At 38.3% G+C, this 13,933-nt stretch overlaps 1 protein-coding gene across 12 annotated transcripts in view; it reads right to left on the bottom strand.

Annotated features, from left to right (window-relative positions):
• The window catches only part of UNC80 (unc-80 homolog, NALCN channel complex subunit), a 233,478-nt gene that overhangs the window by 127,329 nt on the left and 92,216 nt on the right, over positions 1–13,933 (bottom strand). For all 12 annotated transcript variants that reach the window (XM_030804163.1, XM_030804170.1, XM_030804171.1 and 9 more), the window contains exon 23: positions 404–616. In XM_030804163.1, the coding sequence (XP_030660023.1) occupies positions 404–616 (213 nt within the window). The remainder of the gene's footprint in view (positions 1–403; positions 617–13,933) is intronic.

The raw sequence follows: 13,933 nt of genomic DNA, 5'->3' as shown, positions 1-13,933 counted from the left end.
ATAGAAACCAAAATAAGGGTGTATTTTACAATTATAACAATGACTTTCGAAAAGATAATTCTTGATGAATATAGCAATTAGAAGCAAGGCTTTGAAATCTAATCTGGGAGATGGAATAGTGGTTCCTCTACTTACTATTAATAGATATGTAAACTTTGGTAGGTCGCTTGACCTGTATAAACTTCAGTTTTCTTAACTGTAAAGCAGAGATAGTAATGTCTAACCTCATAGATTTATTGGGACGATTAAATGACTTGTTTATTTTTCCCCAAAGTGTTTCCTTCGGTACCTGGTACATAACAAACGCTCAATAAATTGTCTTCAAAACAAACACAATCAATCAAAAAATGACTCCACTTCACTCAAGCATCCTAATTGTTATAGAAGAAAACCAAAAGCTCACGTCTCCCCATTGGTAGAAGAGCTTGGCTGCATTCCACTGCAGCTTCTGGTTTCGCTTGTTGCCCACAATGGGAGAGCGTCCCCGGGAAAGGCCTTTCTTGGTGATGTTCACGTGGTGCCCTTTCATCCACTCTGGCCAGTTGCCACGGTTGCAGCGGTGAACAAAACGAGCACATTCCAGGAACAAGGCTGCTCTGGCCACCACAGGGGCTTCCTGTGTAGGTGTTTAGGAAAGAATAATGTGGGATTAATGAACAATAACTTTAAATTGGTCTTAAAGGGAATTACTGTGTATTTTTAGTTTATTTTCCTCTTCATGTTTTGATTTATTTTGGCCATATTTCCCAGGGTGGTGTCAGTATGGCCAACACAGTAGTGAGAAATCTGGAAAGCAAAATCCCCCCCAAAAATGTGGATCTTAAAGGATTAGACATTTTAAGTAGGTTTCTGTGTTGCTTTCTCCTTCTTCTCAAGAATCTCAAGTAATTACATGTCTCCAAGTTTGTATATTTAAGGGTGACAGCGATTTGAGTGTAGAGTGAAAGAGCTTTTAGTGAGGTCTTAAATATGAATCCCTTTTTGAACCCTAAATTTTACATGAAGCAAACAAATATTCCATTTCTAGAACCAGTCTTATTTTAACCAACAGTGTCAGATGTAATTTTGTACCAGCAATAGTCTTTTGTCTACAACCATCCATATGTTCCAAAGAGGTAAAATTGGTTCTGCACATTTTGGCTATTAAAAAAAGGAGTTCAAGAGCAGCCTGGCCAGCATGATGAAACCTCACCTCCACTAAAAATACAAAAAATTAGTCAGGCCTGATGGAGCGCGCTTGTAGTCCCAGCTACTCAGGAGGCTGAGGCTTGAACCCGGGAGATGTAAGTTGCAGTTACATCGTGCCACTGCACTCCAGCCTGGGAGACAGAGTGAGACTCCATCTCAAAAAACAAAAAAGAAAAGGAAGCTCAATCTTGCTGAGTTAGTCTTTTTTTTTTCTTTTGTCATAAATAACTGACTGGATTATACCTAAATAGGCATGGTTTTAATTGAAAATGTTTGATAAAGACGAGATTAATTGATAAATGATAGAGCATTTCTTCAGAAAACCATCGCTCCACCTTGTCATGTCAAAATGTGCTTGAAAAAAAAAAGAAAAAAGAAGAAACACCTTTTAGTTGATATCCAGAATCTGGTAAGAATCAAATACTCTACTGAAATCTTTGAAAGTTTCTTTTAAAAAAGTTAAGGAAAGAAGTAATGAGTTTTCCATAGAAGGTCAATAGATCATAAGAAAATATTCATGTGTATTCAACTATTCATGTGTATTTTGACTTGCGTCAGTTTTTTAAAAAATACCTCACAGTATCATTTATCATTAGGTATATCTCTCCTAATGCAAAATAATTTTTAATAATCATTGTAAGCAGTAGTATTCTTAACAATGTATCAATCCATAAAGTTAAAATAGAGGCTAATATAGAGTGTCAATTACATGTCAGTTAACTTTTAGAATTATAATATATAACATCTCTGTGATCTATAAATAATGTCCCCTATTTAAGATTTTTTTAAAATGAGGTATAATTTTTCACTATCATATAGCATGAAAGGGGTGAATATAGGAACACAGGATTCAACCCAGGTCTCATTGATGCCGGTCCTATGCTAGTTTCTCTTTGGCATTTACATTGTCTTAATTTATAATCCCATAAATCTTAGTAAAAGATAATTTGTAGAGTGCAAGTAGAAATTAACTGTTAATATTTAAAGTGGGATATTAGTCCCATGTACTATTGTTTTCTAAAACATAAATATATAAACATATCGTTTCCCCATTTGATATCTATTACAGCCTCCATCCACCTCAACCACAAAACAAATAAAGATATCCAAGCTTTGTGATTTGGGTCATCTCCTTTTCTATGCCTATCTCAAGTGCTTTATGGTCCAATTATGTCAACTTAGTTGCTATCTCCCAAATATGACATCTTCTACCATTCCACATGTTGTCTCACGGCTTGCAGAGCCTTGGAACTCCTTTTCTATCCAGAAAATTCCCATTTTTAAGATTCAGGATTCAGTTAGTTACCTCCTCTGAGAAGCCTTCTTAAATCCCTTCCCTGGTCAGGCAGAGCTGGTTACTTTACATTTTTGGGTACCAAAGTATCCCAAACACACTGGATGATTCAAGTAAGTTAGTTCCTTAAGCCTTTCTTCATTGTATATGTCTTAAATGCAGCCATCAGAAATTACAATGAAAATATATTTAGGTAGGTACTTAATTTTACAAAGAATATTATGTATTACCACAACATGAAAAATTAACCTATGTGAAAGACAGAATGCAAGATGAACACTAATGGTGAGAATCTATCCTTAACAAAAGCTGGATACTAATGATAAGAATCTATCTCATCAATGCATGGGGTCAAGACTAGGAAGCAGGTCAAAGCAAGTCACAGGGATAGAAAAACTTGAGATTGCAAGGAGTCAGACGACCTTCTGCATTAAACCCAATAGTATTGCAGTGCCATGCCATATAGACTAAATATCTACATTCTTTCTTGTATTAAGTATTCATTTCACTAAACAGTTCAGATATGCAAATCTGTGTCTGGTAAAGGTTGGAACGTTTGTTTCTAAAACTGAATGTCAGTTTAGAGGTCAGGCAAGTGATGCAAATTTATTCTTAGCCTGTCACAATATGACACATTCCCAATATAAAGCAATGTGGATTCAAAGCTCAATGACAGGAAAACATAGGTAACACTGCTGAAATAGCATTATATTGTGAACCCTGGCTCCCTCAGGATTAACAAGGGTGAAACTTAACGTGGACCATATGTATGGGGTAGAGGATTATTTTATTGCCTCTAAGTGTTAGATGGCAACTGAGAGGATTAACGATAGATGAATGAACTATCTAAATAGTGATATGTGAGGCTTCTTATATGGATTAGCCTGTCTTCTTTAGATAAAAGAATTCTTAAAAAAATATTGCTGAAAAATTAGTTGCTTAAGAAGCTCAAGGCATTTTTGAATCAAAACCAATTTCAACTCTCCTGTGCTGAAAAACTTCTCAGGATAAAACTGAGATATTATCAGCTATAGGCTGTGGGAAATTCTAATCCAAGTTTGGAAATGCAATTGAGATCAATATGAAAATAATTCTCATTAACTATACGGTAAAACATTAAGGGGGAAGTTAGTTATTATCTGATGAATTTTATGCGTGTAAATAGCCAAACCCATTAATGTTTGGAAATGTCAGTGTTTCCATCAAGGATGATGACACAGAGTCACTCAAATATTGCCTTTTTATTGTAATCATTATTAGCCTGATGGATGATGGCAGGCTTAGAAATTCTATATTCAAGATGGCAGTAAATGATACCAATTTCTGGGGTATTTTAGTATATATATTACGATACTGAAAATTGAGGGTGATGCTAAGGTACAAATCTAAGGGCAATAATGTCCAAGATCGTTAGTAAGCAACAGCTAATTAAGTTTGCTGAGTTTGCAATGTGTGTGCAACGGCACTCAGGGAATTCTGGTGTGAGTGTGGCTATAAGGAATTGTTTTCATTCAGTTCCTTTTAAAAGGTAGTTAAGAGAGTATTGATTTCAGGGGCAGGGTTATGGAATACCTTGGATAAAGGATTCTTCCTGAGCATAAAGGAAAGTCAATTTTCCCTCTTTTGATGGAGCTTACCTCTTATGGCTCAGTGCAATCTGAAGAAGCAGCAAAAGATGGAGGCATGACATAATGGATAGGGATGGATTCACACCACAGAGAAAAACAGCACAAATGGAGAAAAATGAATCAGAAGAATGCTGCATAGCTGAAAAGAACCACAGAGTATCAGAGGCACAGTTACAGGTGAACATCTAAACAAAATTTGACACCATTGGCATACCACAGAGAATTTGCTGGTGATCCTAAAAGAAAAGTAGGCATATTTAAATTTCTTCTTTCTTATTAACATGTCTGCCCAGATCCCTTTTGATGCTCCATAATGTCACAGAGAGGCTTCTATTCCATTATATTATAACTTCGTAGTTTCCAGACAAGCAAGAATCAATTTTAACTGGGAAGGCAAAGTATTAGATTGAACCTATGAAATTTCTAAATTTGAAGGTCAAAAATAGTCATATCGGCAATTTCGTATAGTTCAATCTTGTATGAGGTGTTCTCTGCATGGGTTACAGGGTTGTCCAGTTGAAATTACAAAAAGTCTAACAAATGTCATTGCACAGCATGGGAGTCTCTAACAGTCTACAGCTAGAAAACATCAGGAGTCTGGCTACTTTCCTTGACTTCTTTGCCATTTTTTTCCTTGAATTTTGTAAGATCATTATGTATATTGAATAATCCCTTTATGAAAGTGAGGCAGAGAATTGAGATACTAATTTCGACAGCTGTGCTTTATTTTGCCTGGGGACCTAAAAAATATTGTTGCCAAGATATGATGGTTAATTGAAGCTTATAACTGCAATACCTTCCTTTCCCTGGAGGACTATATCTAAGCTTATGATGTGCTAAGAAACCTTGACTGATCCTGAAAACTCATATAACACTGGATAGAAACTAACTGTTTTTAAAGACTAAATATTTTATGTGGGCCCCTAGGGAATTACATATTTTTTATTGCCTTACAAAATAAAATATAAAGCTGTTGCTGGTGCAGGATACTTGTTTATCTACAACCAATGGAAATAAGCAGTTATTTGGGGTCTCAGTAAGCATTGGAAAGTTCTTTCCTAGGGGGCATATACTTCTGAGTCAGTATTTATTACTTAGCTGTATTGAATTCTCTGCCTGACTGAGATCAATAAATAACTGACTCACTAGCTAACAGGCTGCCTCCATCCCTGCCTATTTCTGCAGTAGCTGTGGGTAGGCTGAATACCAACATTACAGGTTAGCACATGGTCTGGAAGGCTAGTCATTTTAGCACTTACTCGGATCATGCTAATATTTTGGGTATTTTAAAAACCAAATGAGGACTTCTGTTTCTGACAGTATGATCAAGTAAGAGTGAAGAATTCATTTGATTTAGAACACCTGAAATGGTGGGTAAAATATCCAAAAATTTCTATTTTTATTTTGCTTTTGTTTCTAAAGTGAGATTGAAGACAACTGGAGAGTAGAAATTACAAGAAAGTGCAATTCCGGGGGTGGTGGTAGGGATAAACTAGATAGAAATATTTGTCCTGAAGGTTTCTGCTGACTATAGAGAGACTGGATGGGTTTCCAATGGGCCACAACTTAAAAGTTGGCACAAGTGGGTCGGTAGTCAGGTCATGTACTCCTCTGACATAAAGCCAGGATCTCAGGTAGGAGCCACCCTCAGTGGATGAATAAGAAAAAATCTGCCCCAGAGAAGTTGGTTTGCCTGACAAGGTTTGGCTCTGGGTAGGACAGAGCGGGAGAAAAAAAAGGAAAAAGTCTTTTACAAGAATGCTTAACAAAATCCCACATTCTCATACAAGTTTGGAGCACTGAGAATGGGCTAATTCCATGCCCCCCAGCCCCCAAAAATAATTTTTAAAATGTTCTTAGATTGATAATGTTTCCAGGTGTCTGACAGAATAAATGGAAATTCTCTCTGGAGAAATACTTTAAACCAGCACTTCTCAAACCTTCATATTTGAGCCTAGGCATCACTTAGGAAGATGGATAAAATAAATTCCTTAGCTCCATCCCCAGATATTCTGATTCAGTAGATCTATTGTAGGGCCTGGAAATTTGCATTTCTCACACGCTCACAAGTGATGCTGATGTTGCTGGTCCACTGAAAAACACTACTTCTAACACAGGTCTTAAATAATTCCTACAGATAAAGTGCCAAGGAATGAGCTACATTTTATTTCAAAATAACTAGAAGAGAAGATTTGGAACGTTCCCAACACAAATAAATGATAAATGTTTGAGGTGTTGGATATTCCAGTTATCCTGATTGAATCATTACACATTGTATACATATATCAAAATATCACAAGTATTCCATAAATGTGCACAACTATTATGTGTCAATAAAAAGTACAACATAAAATAATCCACTATCAACAAGAGTCAGAAGAAATAAAGTACAGAATAAAGTTCACAAAGACTACAGCGATTGGAATTGTAGTGTATCAAACACATTTAAAGATAAATGTGAGTATCAAAAGTATGATGAAGGAATTAGATGATCAAAGTTGATTAGGAAATTTTAAAACAAAATTTAAATAGAATTTTTACAAATAAAAATGTAGTACTTGAAACTTAAAACTCAATAGATAGACTAAAACACAGGTTATATCAGGTTTTTCCAACGGCAATACTATTGACTATTTGGGTCAGATGATTCTCTCTCTCTCTGTCTCTCTCTGTGTGTGTGTGTGTGTGTGTGTGTGTGTGTGTGTGTGTGTGAGGGTGCATTTTGTATTATGGAATGTTTATCAGCATCTTTGGTATTTACCCAATCCCCAAGTTGTGACAACTGAAAATTCCTCCAGACATTGTCAAATGTTCCCTGATGGGCAAAACTACCCCTTGTTGGGAACCAAGGGATCAGACACAGTTGAAAAGAGAAAAGGTGAAGTGGAAAATATATCTGATAAAATTATCCAGAATTTAGCATAGAGACAAAGAGATGAAAAATATGAAAAAGAGGTTATCAAAAACAGAAAATAAAATGAAAAGATCTATCTTATATATTTTCAATTTACAGAAAGAAAGATTAAAGAAAATGTGAAGGACACAATATTGAAAAGATAAGTTGAGAATTTTTAGAATAAATATCATATGTCAATTACACAATTCAAGTACCTAATGAACCTCAAATAAGAAAAATGCTAAGAACGTTTTAGTAAAACTGCAAAATATAAACAATAAAGAGAAGATATTCAAAGTGATTACAGTGGGAGGAGGGCAGATTACCTACAAAGGATTGTCAATTAAGCCAGAAAAGAATGAGATAATATCTTTGAAGTATAGAAAGAAAATGTCAGCCTATAAATACAATTCTAGCAAAAGTATCTTCAAGTTGAGATCAAAATAAAGAGATTTTCAATTAAACTGTAACTGAGAGATCTACTGCCAATTGATTGTCACTAAAGACACTTCTGAAATAATCTTAGGAGGAATATCTAAGATGCAAGGAAAAATGGTGAACAAAGAATATGTTAAACTTGGGGAGTAAATTTAAAACTCATTTTCCTAAAAATCAATATAAATAATGTCTAATTTGTGAATATTAATGCAAAAGCAAGATAGAACTAAATCTTGAACAACAGGAACAACAGTTGGGGTTGAAGCCCTCTTTTTTTTTTTTTTTTTTTTTTTGAGACGGAGCTGGAGTGCAGTGGCAGGATCTCAGCTCACTGCAACTCCGCCTCCCGGGTTCACGCCATTCTCCTGCCTCAGCCTCCCGAGTAGCTGGGACAACAGGCGTCCGCCACAACGCCTGGCTAATTTTTTGTATTTTTAGTAGAGATGGGGTTTCACCGTGTTAGCCAGGATGGTCTCGATCTCCTGACCTCGCGATCCGCCTGCCTTGGCCTCCCAAAGTGCTGGGATTATAGGCGTAAGCCATCGCAACCGGCCGAAACCCTCTTATTTTTTGAGAGAAGAGTAAAGAAATTCATTGATGGACTAGAAACAGCACCGTTCGGAGGCTCCCATTGGAAAAAAAAAAAAAAAACATAATAAACGTGTGAATCCTTCACCGGCAACCAAGGTATCCAGGTTCTCTCGTCAGAACTAAGAGGCTGCCCTGACCCATGGAGAGAAGGAAAAGCAGTGTGGTGCGGTGGCCCACTTGGGAGCCACAAAGGCCAGGGAGTGTCCTCCCCCAAGCCAAGGGAGGCGGTGAGTGAGCATGCTACACAGGCAGGGAAGCCGTGCTTTTAACATGGAATTGTGCAACCCACAGATCAGAAGATGCCCCTCACGAACTCACGCCACCGGAGCCTAGCATCGCAACCCCAGAATGTGCAGACTGTTAACAGCCTCTCAGCTGGAATCTGCTTAAGCTTACTGAACTCCTGGTGGGAGAAGCGACCAGCACTGGCTGCCTGCTGTTTAAGCCATTTGAACTCCTTGTGGGAGGGGCAGCAGTGGGACTTGCAATTACCTAACACGCTAAGCTCCCTGGGCGGGGGAAGGGTGGCACCCTTCTCTGTAGCCCAAGGCTGTGCTTTTCCCCTGTTGGTGCCAGGGAAGCTGCACAGCTTGGTCCCAAGACATGTCCCCCACAGCCCAACACACCAGCTGTGGCAGTCTGCGGCCAGAGTGCCTCTTCAGGACTGACCCTGACCCCTCTTTTCTCATGGGGTGGGGTTTCCCTGCAGGAACTCCAATAATTCCAGCCAGAGGCTCAGGAACAGAATCTGGATGCCCCTGGGCCTGAGACCCTGGGGAAAGGGTGGCCTCGGTCTCTTCTTCGGGCCAGCAGACTTAGCCTTTCCTCTGAGGAATCTCTGAGGTAGCTGAGGAATCCGGGCAGCCCAGACGAGTGGGTTTCCCCACAGCGAGGCATACCCCCTCCACCAAAGGACAAAGTGCTTCATTAAATGGGTCCTGTTCCTCTTGCCACCCAACTAGGTGAAACCCTCCAAGAGGGGTTGTCAGACACCCTATAAAGGGGCAATCCTATTGGCATTTAGGTTGGTGCCCCTCGAGGTCAGAGGTCCCAGAAGAAGGAGCAGACATCCATCTTTGCTGCTCTCCAGCCTCCTTGAGTGACATCTTCAGGCACAGGAGCGAATCAGATGAATAGGGCCTGAAGTGAACCCCCAGCAAACTGCAGCAGCTCTACAGAGGAGGAACCTGACCATTGAAATAAAAATAAACAAGCAAAAGGCAACAACAACAGCATCATCATCAACAACACAAAAGCCCCCACAAAAGCCCCATCCAAGGATCAGCAGCCTCAAAGACCGAAACTAGACAAACTCACGAAGATGAGAAAGAATCAACGAAAAAATGCTGAAGACCCAAAATGTCAGGGTGCCTCTTCTCCTCCAAATGATCGCAGCATCTCTCCATCAAGGGCACAGAACTGGACCGAGATCACATGAACAAATTGACAGAAGTAGGCTTCAGAAGATGGGTAATAGAAAACTACACTGAGCTAAAGGAACATGTTATAATGGAATGAAAAGAAGCTGAGAACCTTGATAAAAGGTTAGAGGAATTGCTGACTAGAATAACCAGTTTAGAGAGGAACATAAATGACTTGATGGAGCTGAAAAACACAGGATGAGAACTTCATGAAGTACACACAAGTATCAATAGCTGAATCGACCAAGCAGAAGAAAGGATATCAAAGTTTGAAGACCACCTTGCTGAAATAAGTAATGCAGACAAAACTACAGAAAAAAGAATGAAAAGGAATGAACAAAGCCTCCAAGACATATGGGACTTCACAAAAAGACTGAACCTATGATTGACTGGAGTACCAGAAGGAGATGAGAAGAATGGAAACAAGCTGGAAAACACACTTCCGGATATTATCCGGGAGAACTTCCCCAACCTAGCAAGACAGGCCAACATGCAAATTCAGGAAATACAGAGAACACCATTAAGATATTCCATGAGAAGATCAACCCCAAGACACATAATCATCAGATTCTCCAAGGTGGAAATGAAGGAAAAACTGTTAAGGGCAGCCAGAGTGAAAGGCCAGGTCACCTACAAAGGGAAGCCCATCAGACTAACAGCAGGCCTCTCAGCAGAAACTCTACAAGCCGGAAGAGATTGGGGGCCATATTCAACGTTCTTAAGAAAAAGAATTTTCAACCCAGAATTTCATATCCAGCCAAATGAAGCTTTATAAGCAAAGGAGAAATAAAATCCTTTCCAGACAAACAAATGCTGAGGAATTTCATTACCACCAGGCCTGCCCTGCAAGAGCTCCTGAAAGAAGCACTAAATATTGAAAGGAAAAGCTGGTACCAGCCACTGTAAAAACACACCAAAATATAAAGACCAATGACACTATGAAGAAACTGCATCAACTAGTTTCCAAATAAACCAAATAACAGCATGATGAGAAGATCAAATTCACAAATAACAATAACTAACCTTAAATGTAAATGGGCTAAAGGCCCCAATTAAAAGACACAGACTGGCAAATTGAATAAAAAGCCAAAACCTATCAGTGTCCTGTATTCAGGAGACCCATCTCACGTGCAAAGACACACATAGGCTCAAAATAAAGAGATGGTGGAAAATTTACCAAACAAATGGAAAGCAAAAAAAAAGCAGAGGTTGCAATCCTAGTCTCTGACAAAACAGACTTTAAACCAACAAAGATCAAAAAAGACAAAGAAGGGCATTACGTAATGGTAAATGGAACAATTCAACAAGAAGAGCTAACTATCCTAAATGTATATGCCCCCAATACAAGAGCACTCAGATTCATAAAGCAAGTTCTTAGAGATCTACAGAGACTAAACTCTCAAACAATAATAGTGGGAGACTTTTTAACACCCCACTGTCAATATTAGACAGATCAATGAGACAGAAAATTAACAAGGATATTCAGGATTTGAACTCAGCTCTGGACCAAGCAGACCTAATAGACATCTACAAAACTCTCCATCCCAAATCAGTAGAACATACATTCTTCTCAGCACTGCATAGCAAGAAGTTATTTGAAACCAACGAGAATGAAGAGACAATGTACCAGAATATCTGGGACACAGCTAAAGCAGTGTTAAGAGGGAAATTTATAGCACTAAATGCCCACCTCAGAAAGCTAGGAAGATCTCAAATCGACACCCTAACATCAGAATTAAAAGAGCTAGAGAGGCAAGAATAAACTAAACCAAAAGCTAGCAGAAGACAAGCAATAAGTAAGATCAGAGAAGAATTGAAGGAGATAAAGACACGAAAAATGCTCCAAAAAAATCAATGAATCCAGGAGCTGGTGTTTTGAAAAAATAAGCAAAATAGACCACTAGCTAGATTAATAAAGAAGAAGAGAGAGAAGAATCAAATAGACACAATAAAAAATGATAAAGGGGATATCTCCACTGACCCCACAGAAATACAAACTACCATCAGAGAATACTATAAACCCCTCTATGCAAATAAACTAGAAAATCTAGAAGAAACAGATACATTCCTGGACGCATATGCCCTCCCAAGACTAAACCACGAAGAAGTTGAATCCCTGTATAGAACAATAACAAGTTCTGAAATTGCAGCAGTTATTAATAGCATACCAACCAAAAAAAGCCCAGGACCAGGTGGATTCACAGCTGAATTCTACCAGAAATATAAAGAGGAGCTGGTACCATTTCTTCTGAAACTATTCCAAACAATTGAGAAGGAGGGACTTCTCCCTAACTCATTTTATGAAGCCAGCATCATCCTGATACCAAAACCTGGAAGAGACACAATATAAAAAAAATGTGCCTGATGAATATCTGTGTGAAAATCCTCAATAAAATACTGGCAAACCAAATCCAGCAGCACATCAAAAAACTTATCCATCACGATCAAGTCTGCTTCATCCCTGGCATGCAAGACTGGTTAAACACATGCAAATCAATAAATGTAATCCATCACATAAACAGAACCAAAGACCAAAACCACATGATTATCTCAATAGGTGCAGAAAGGCCTTTGATAAAATTCATCATCCCTTTATGTTAAAAACTCTCAATAAACTAGGTATTGATGGAACATATCTCAAAATAATAAGAGCTATCGATGACAAACCCAAAGCCAATATCATATTGAATGGGCAAAAGCTGGAAGCATTCCCTTTGAAAACCAGTACAAGACAGGGATGCCCTCTCTCACCACTCCTAGTCAGCATAGGATTGGAAGTTCTGGCCAGGGCAATCAGGCAAAGAAAGAAATAAGGGGTATTAAAATAGGAAGAGAGGAAGTCAACTTGTCTTTGTTTGCAGACGACATGATTTTATATGTAGAAAACACCATCAACTCAGCACCAAAACTCCTTAAACTGATAAGTTATTTCAGCAAAGTCTCAGGATAGAAAATCAATGTGCAAAAATCACAAACATTCCTTTACAGCAACGATAGACAAGCAGAGAGCCAAATTATGAATGAACTCCCATTCACAATCGCTACAAAGAGAATAAAATTCATAGGAATACAGCTAACAAGGGATGTGAAGAACCTCTTCAAGGAGAACTACAAACCACTGCTCAAGGAAATAAGAGAGGACACAAACAAATGGAAAAACATTCTATCCTCATGGATAAGAAAAATCAATGTCATGAAAATGGCCATACTGCCCAAAGTAATTTATAGATTCAATGCTATTCCCATCAAATAACCATTGACATTCTTCATAGAATTAGAAAAAACTATTCTAAATTTTATGTGGAATCAAAGGAGACCCCATATAGCCAAGACAATCCTAAGCAAAAAGAACAAAGCTGGAGGCATCATGCTACCTGACTTCAAACTACAATGCTCAGTGATTTCAAACTACAAGGCTACAATAACCAAAACAGCATGGTACTGGTACTAAAACAGACTTATAGACCAATGCAGCAGAACAGAGACCTTGGAAATAACACCACACATCTACAACCATCTAATCTTCAACAAACCTGCCAAAAACAAGCGATGGGGAAAGGATTTCCTATTCAGTAAGTGGTGCTGGGAATACTGGCTAGCCATATGCAGAAAACTGAAACTGGACCCCTCCCTTACACCTTATATAAAAATTAACTCAAGACAGATTAAAGACTTAAATGTAAAACCCCAAACCATAAAAATCCTAGAAGAAAACCTAGGCAATACCATTCAGGACACAGTCTTCATGACAAAAAAGTACTTCATGACAGAAATGCCAGAAGCAATTGCAACAAAAGCAAAAATTGACAAATGGGATCTAATTAAACTAAAGAGCTTCTACACAGCAAGAGAAACTATCATCAGAGTGAACAAGCCACCTACAGAATGGGAGAAAATTTTTGCAATCTACCCATTTGACAAAGGTCTAATTTCCAGAATTTACAAGGAACTTGAACAAATTTGCAGGAAAAAAAAAACCCATCGAAAAGTGAGAAAAGGATATGAACAGACACTTCTCAAAAGGAGACATTATGCAGCCAACAAACATGAAAAAAAGGTCAACATCACTGATCATCAGAGAAATGCAAATCAGAACCACAGTGAGATACCATCTCATGCTGGTCAGAGTGGAGATTATTAAAAAGTCAGGAAACAACAGATGCTGGCGAGGCTGTGGAGAAATAGGAACACTTTGACACTGTCAAAGGGAATGTAAATTAGTTCAACCATTGTGGAAGACAGTATGGTGATTCCTCAAGGATCTAGAACCAGAAATATCATTTGACCCAGGATTCACATTACTGGGTATACCCAAAGGAATATAAATCATTCTACTATAAAGACACATGCACACGTATATTTATTGCAGCACTATTTACAATAGCAAAGACATGGAACCAACCCAAATGCCCGTCACTGACAGACTTGATAAAGAAAAGGTGGTACATATACACCATGGAACAGTATGTATCCATGA

Source organism: Nomascus leucogenys, chromosome 22a (assembly GCF_006542625.1).
Source record: "Nomascus leucogenys isolate Asia chromosome 22a, Asia_NLE_v1, whole genome shotgun sequence".
NCBI lineage: Eukaryota > Metazoa > Chordata > Mammalia > Primates > Hylobatidae > Nomascus > Nomascus leucogenys.
The sequence above is the reverse complement of the archived record's forward strand: the minus strand, read 5'-3'. Positions and strand labels throughout refer to the sequence as shown.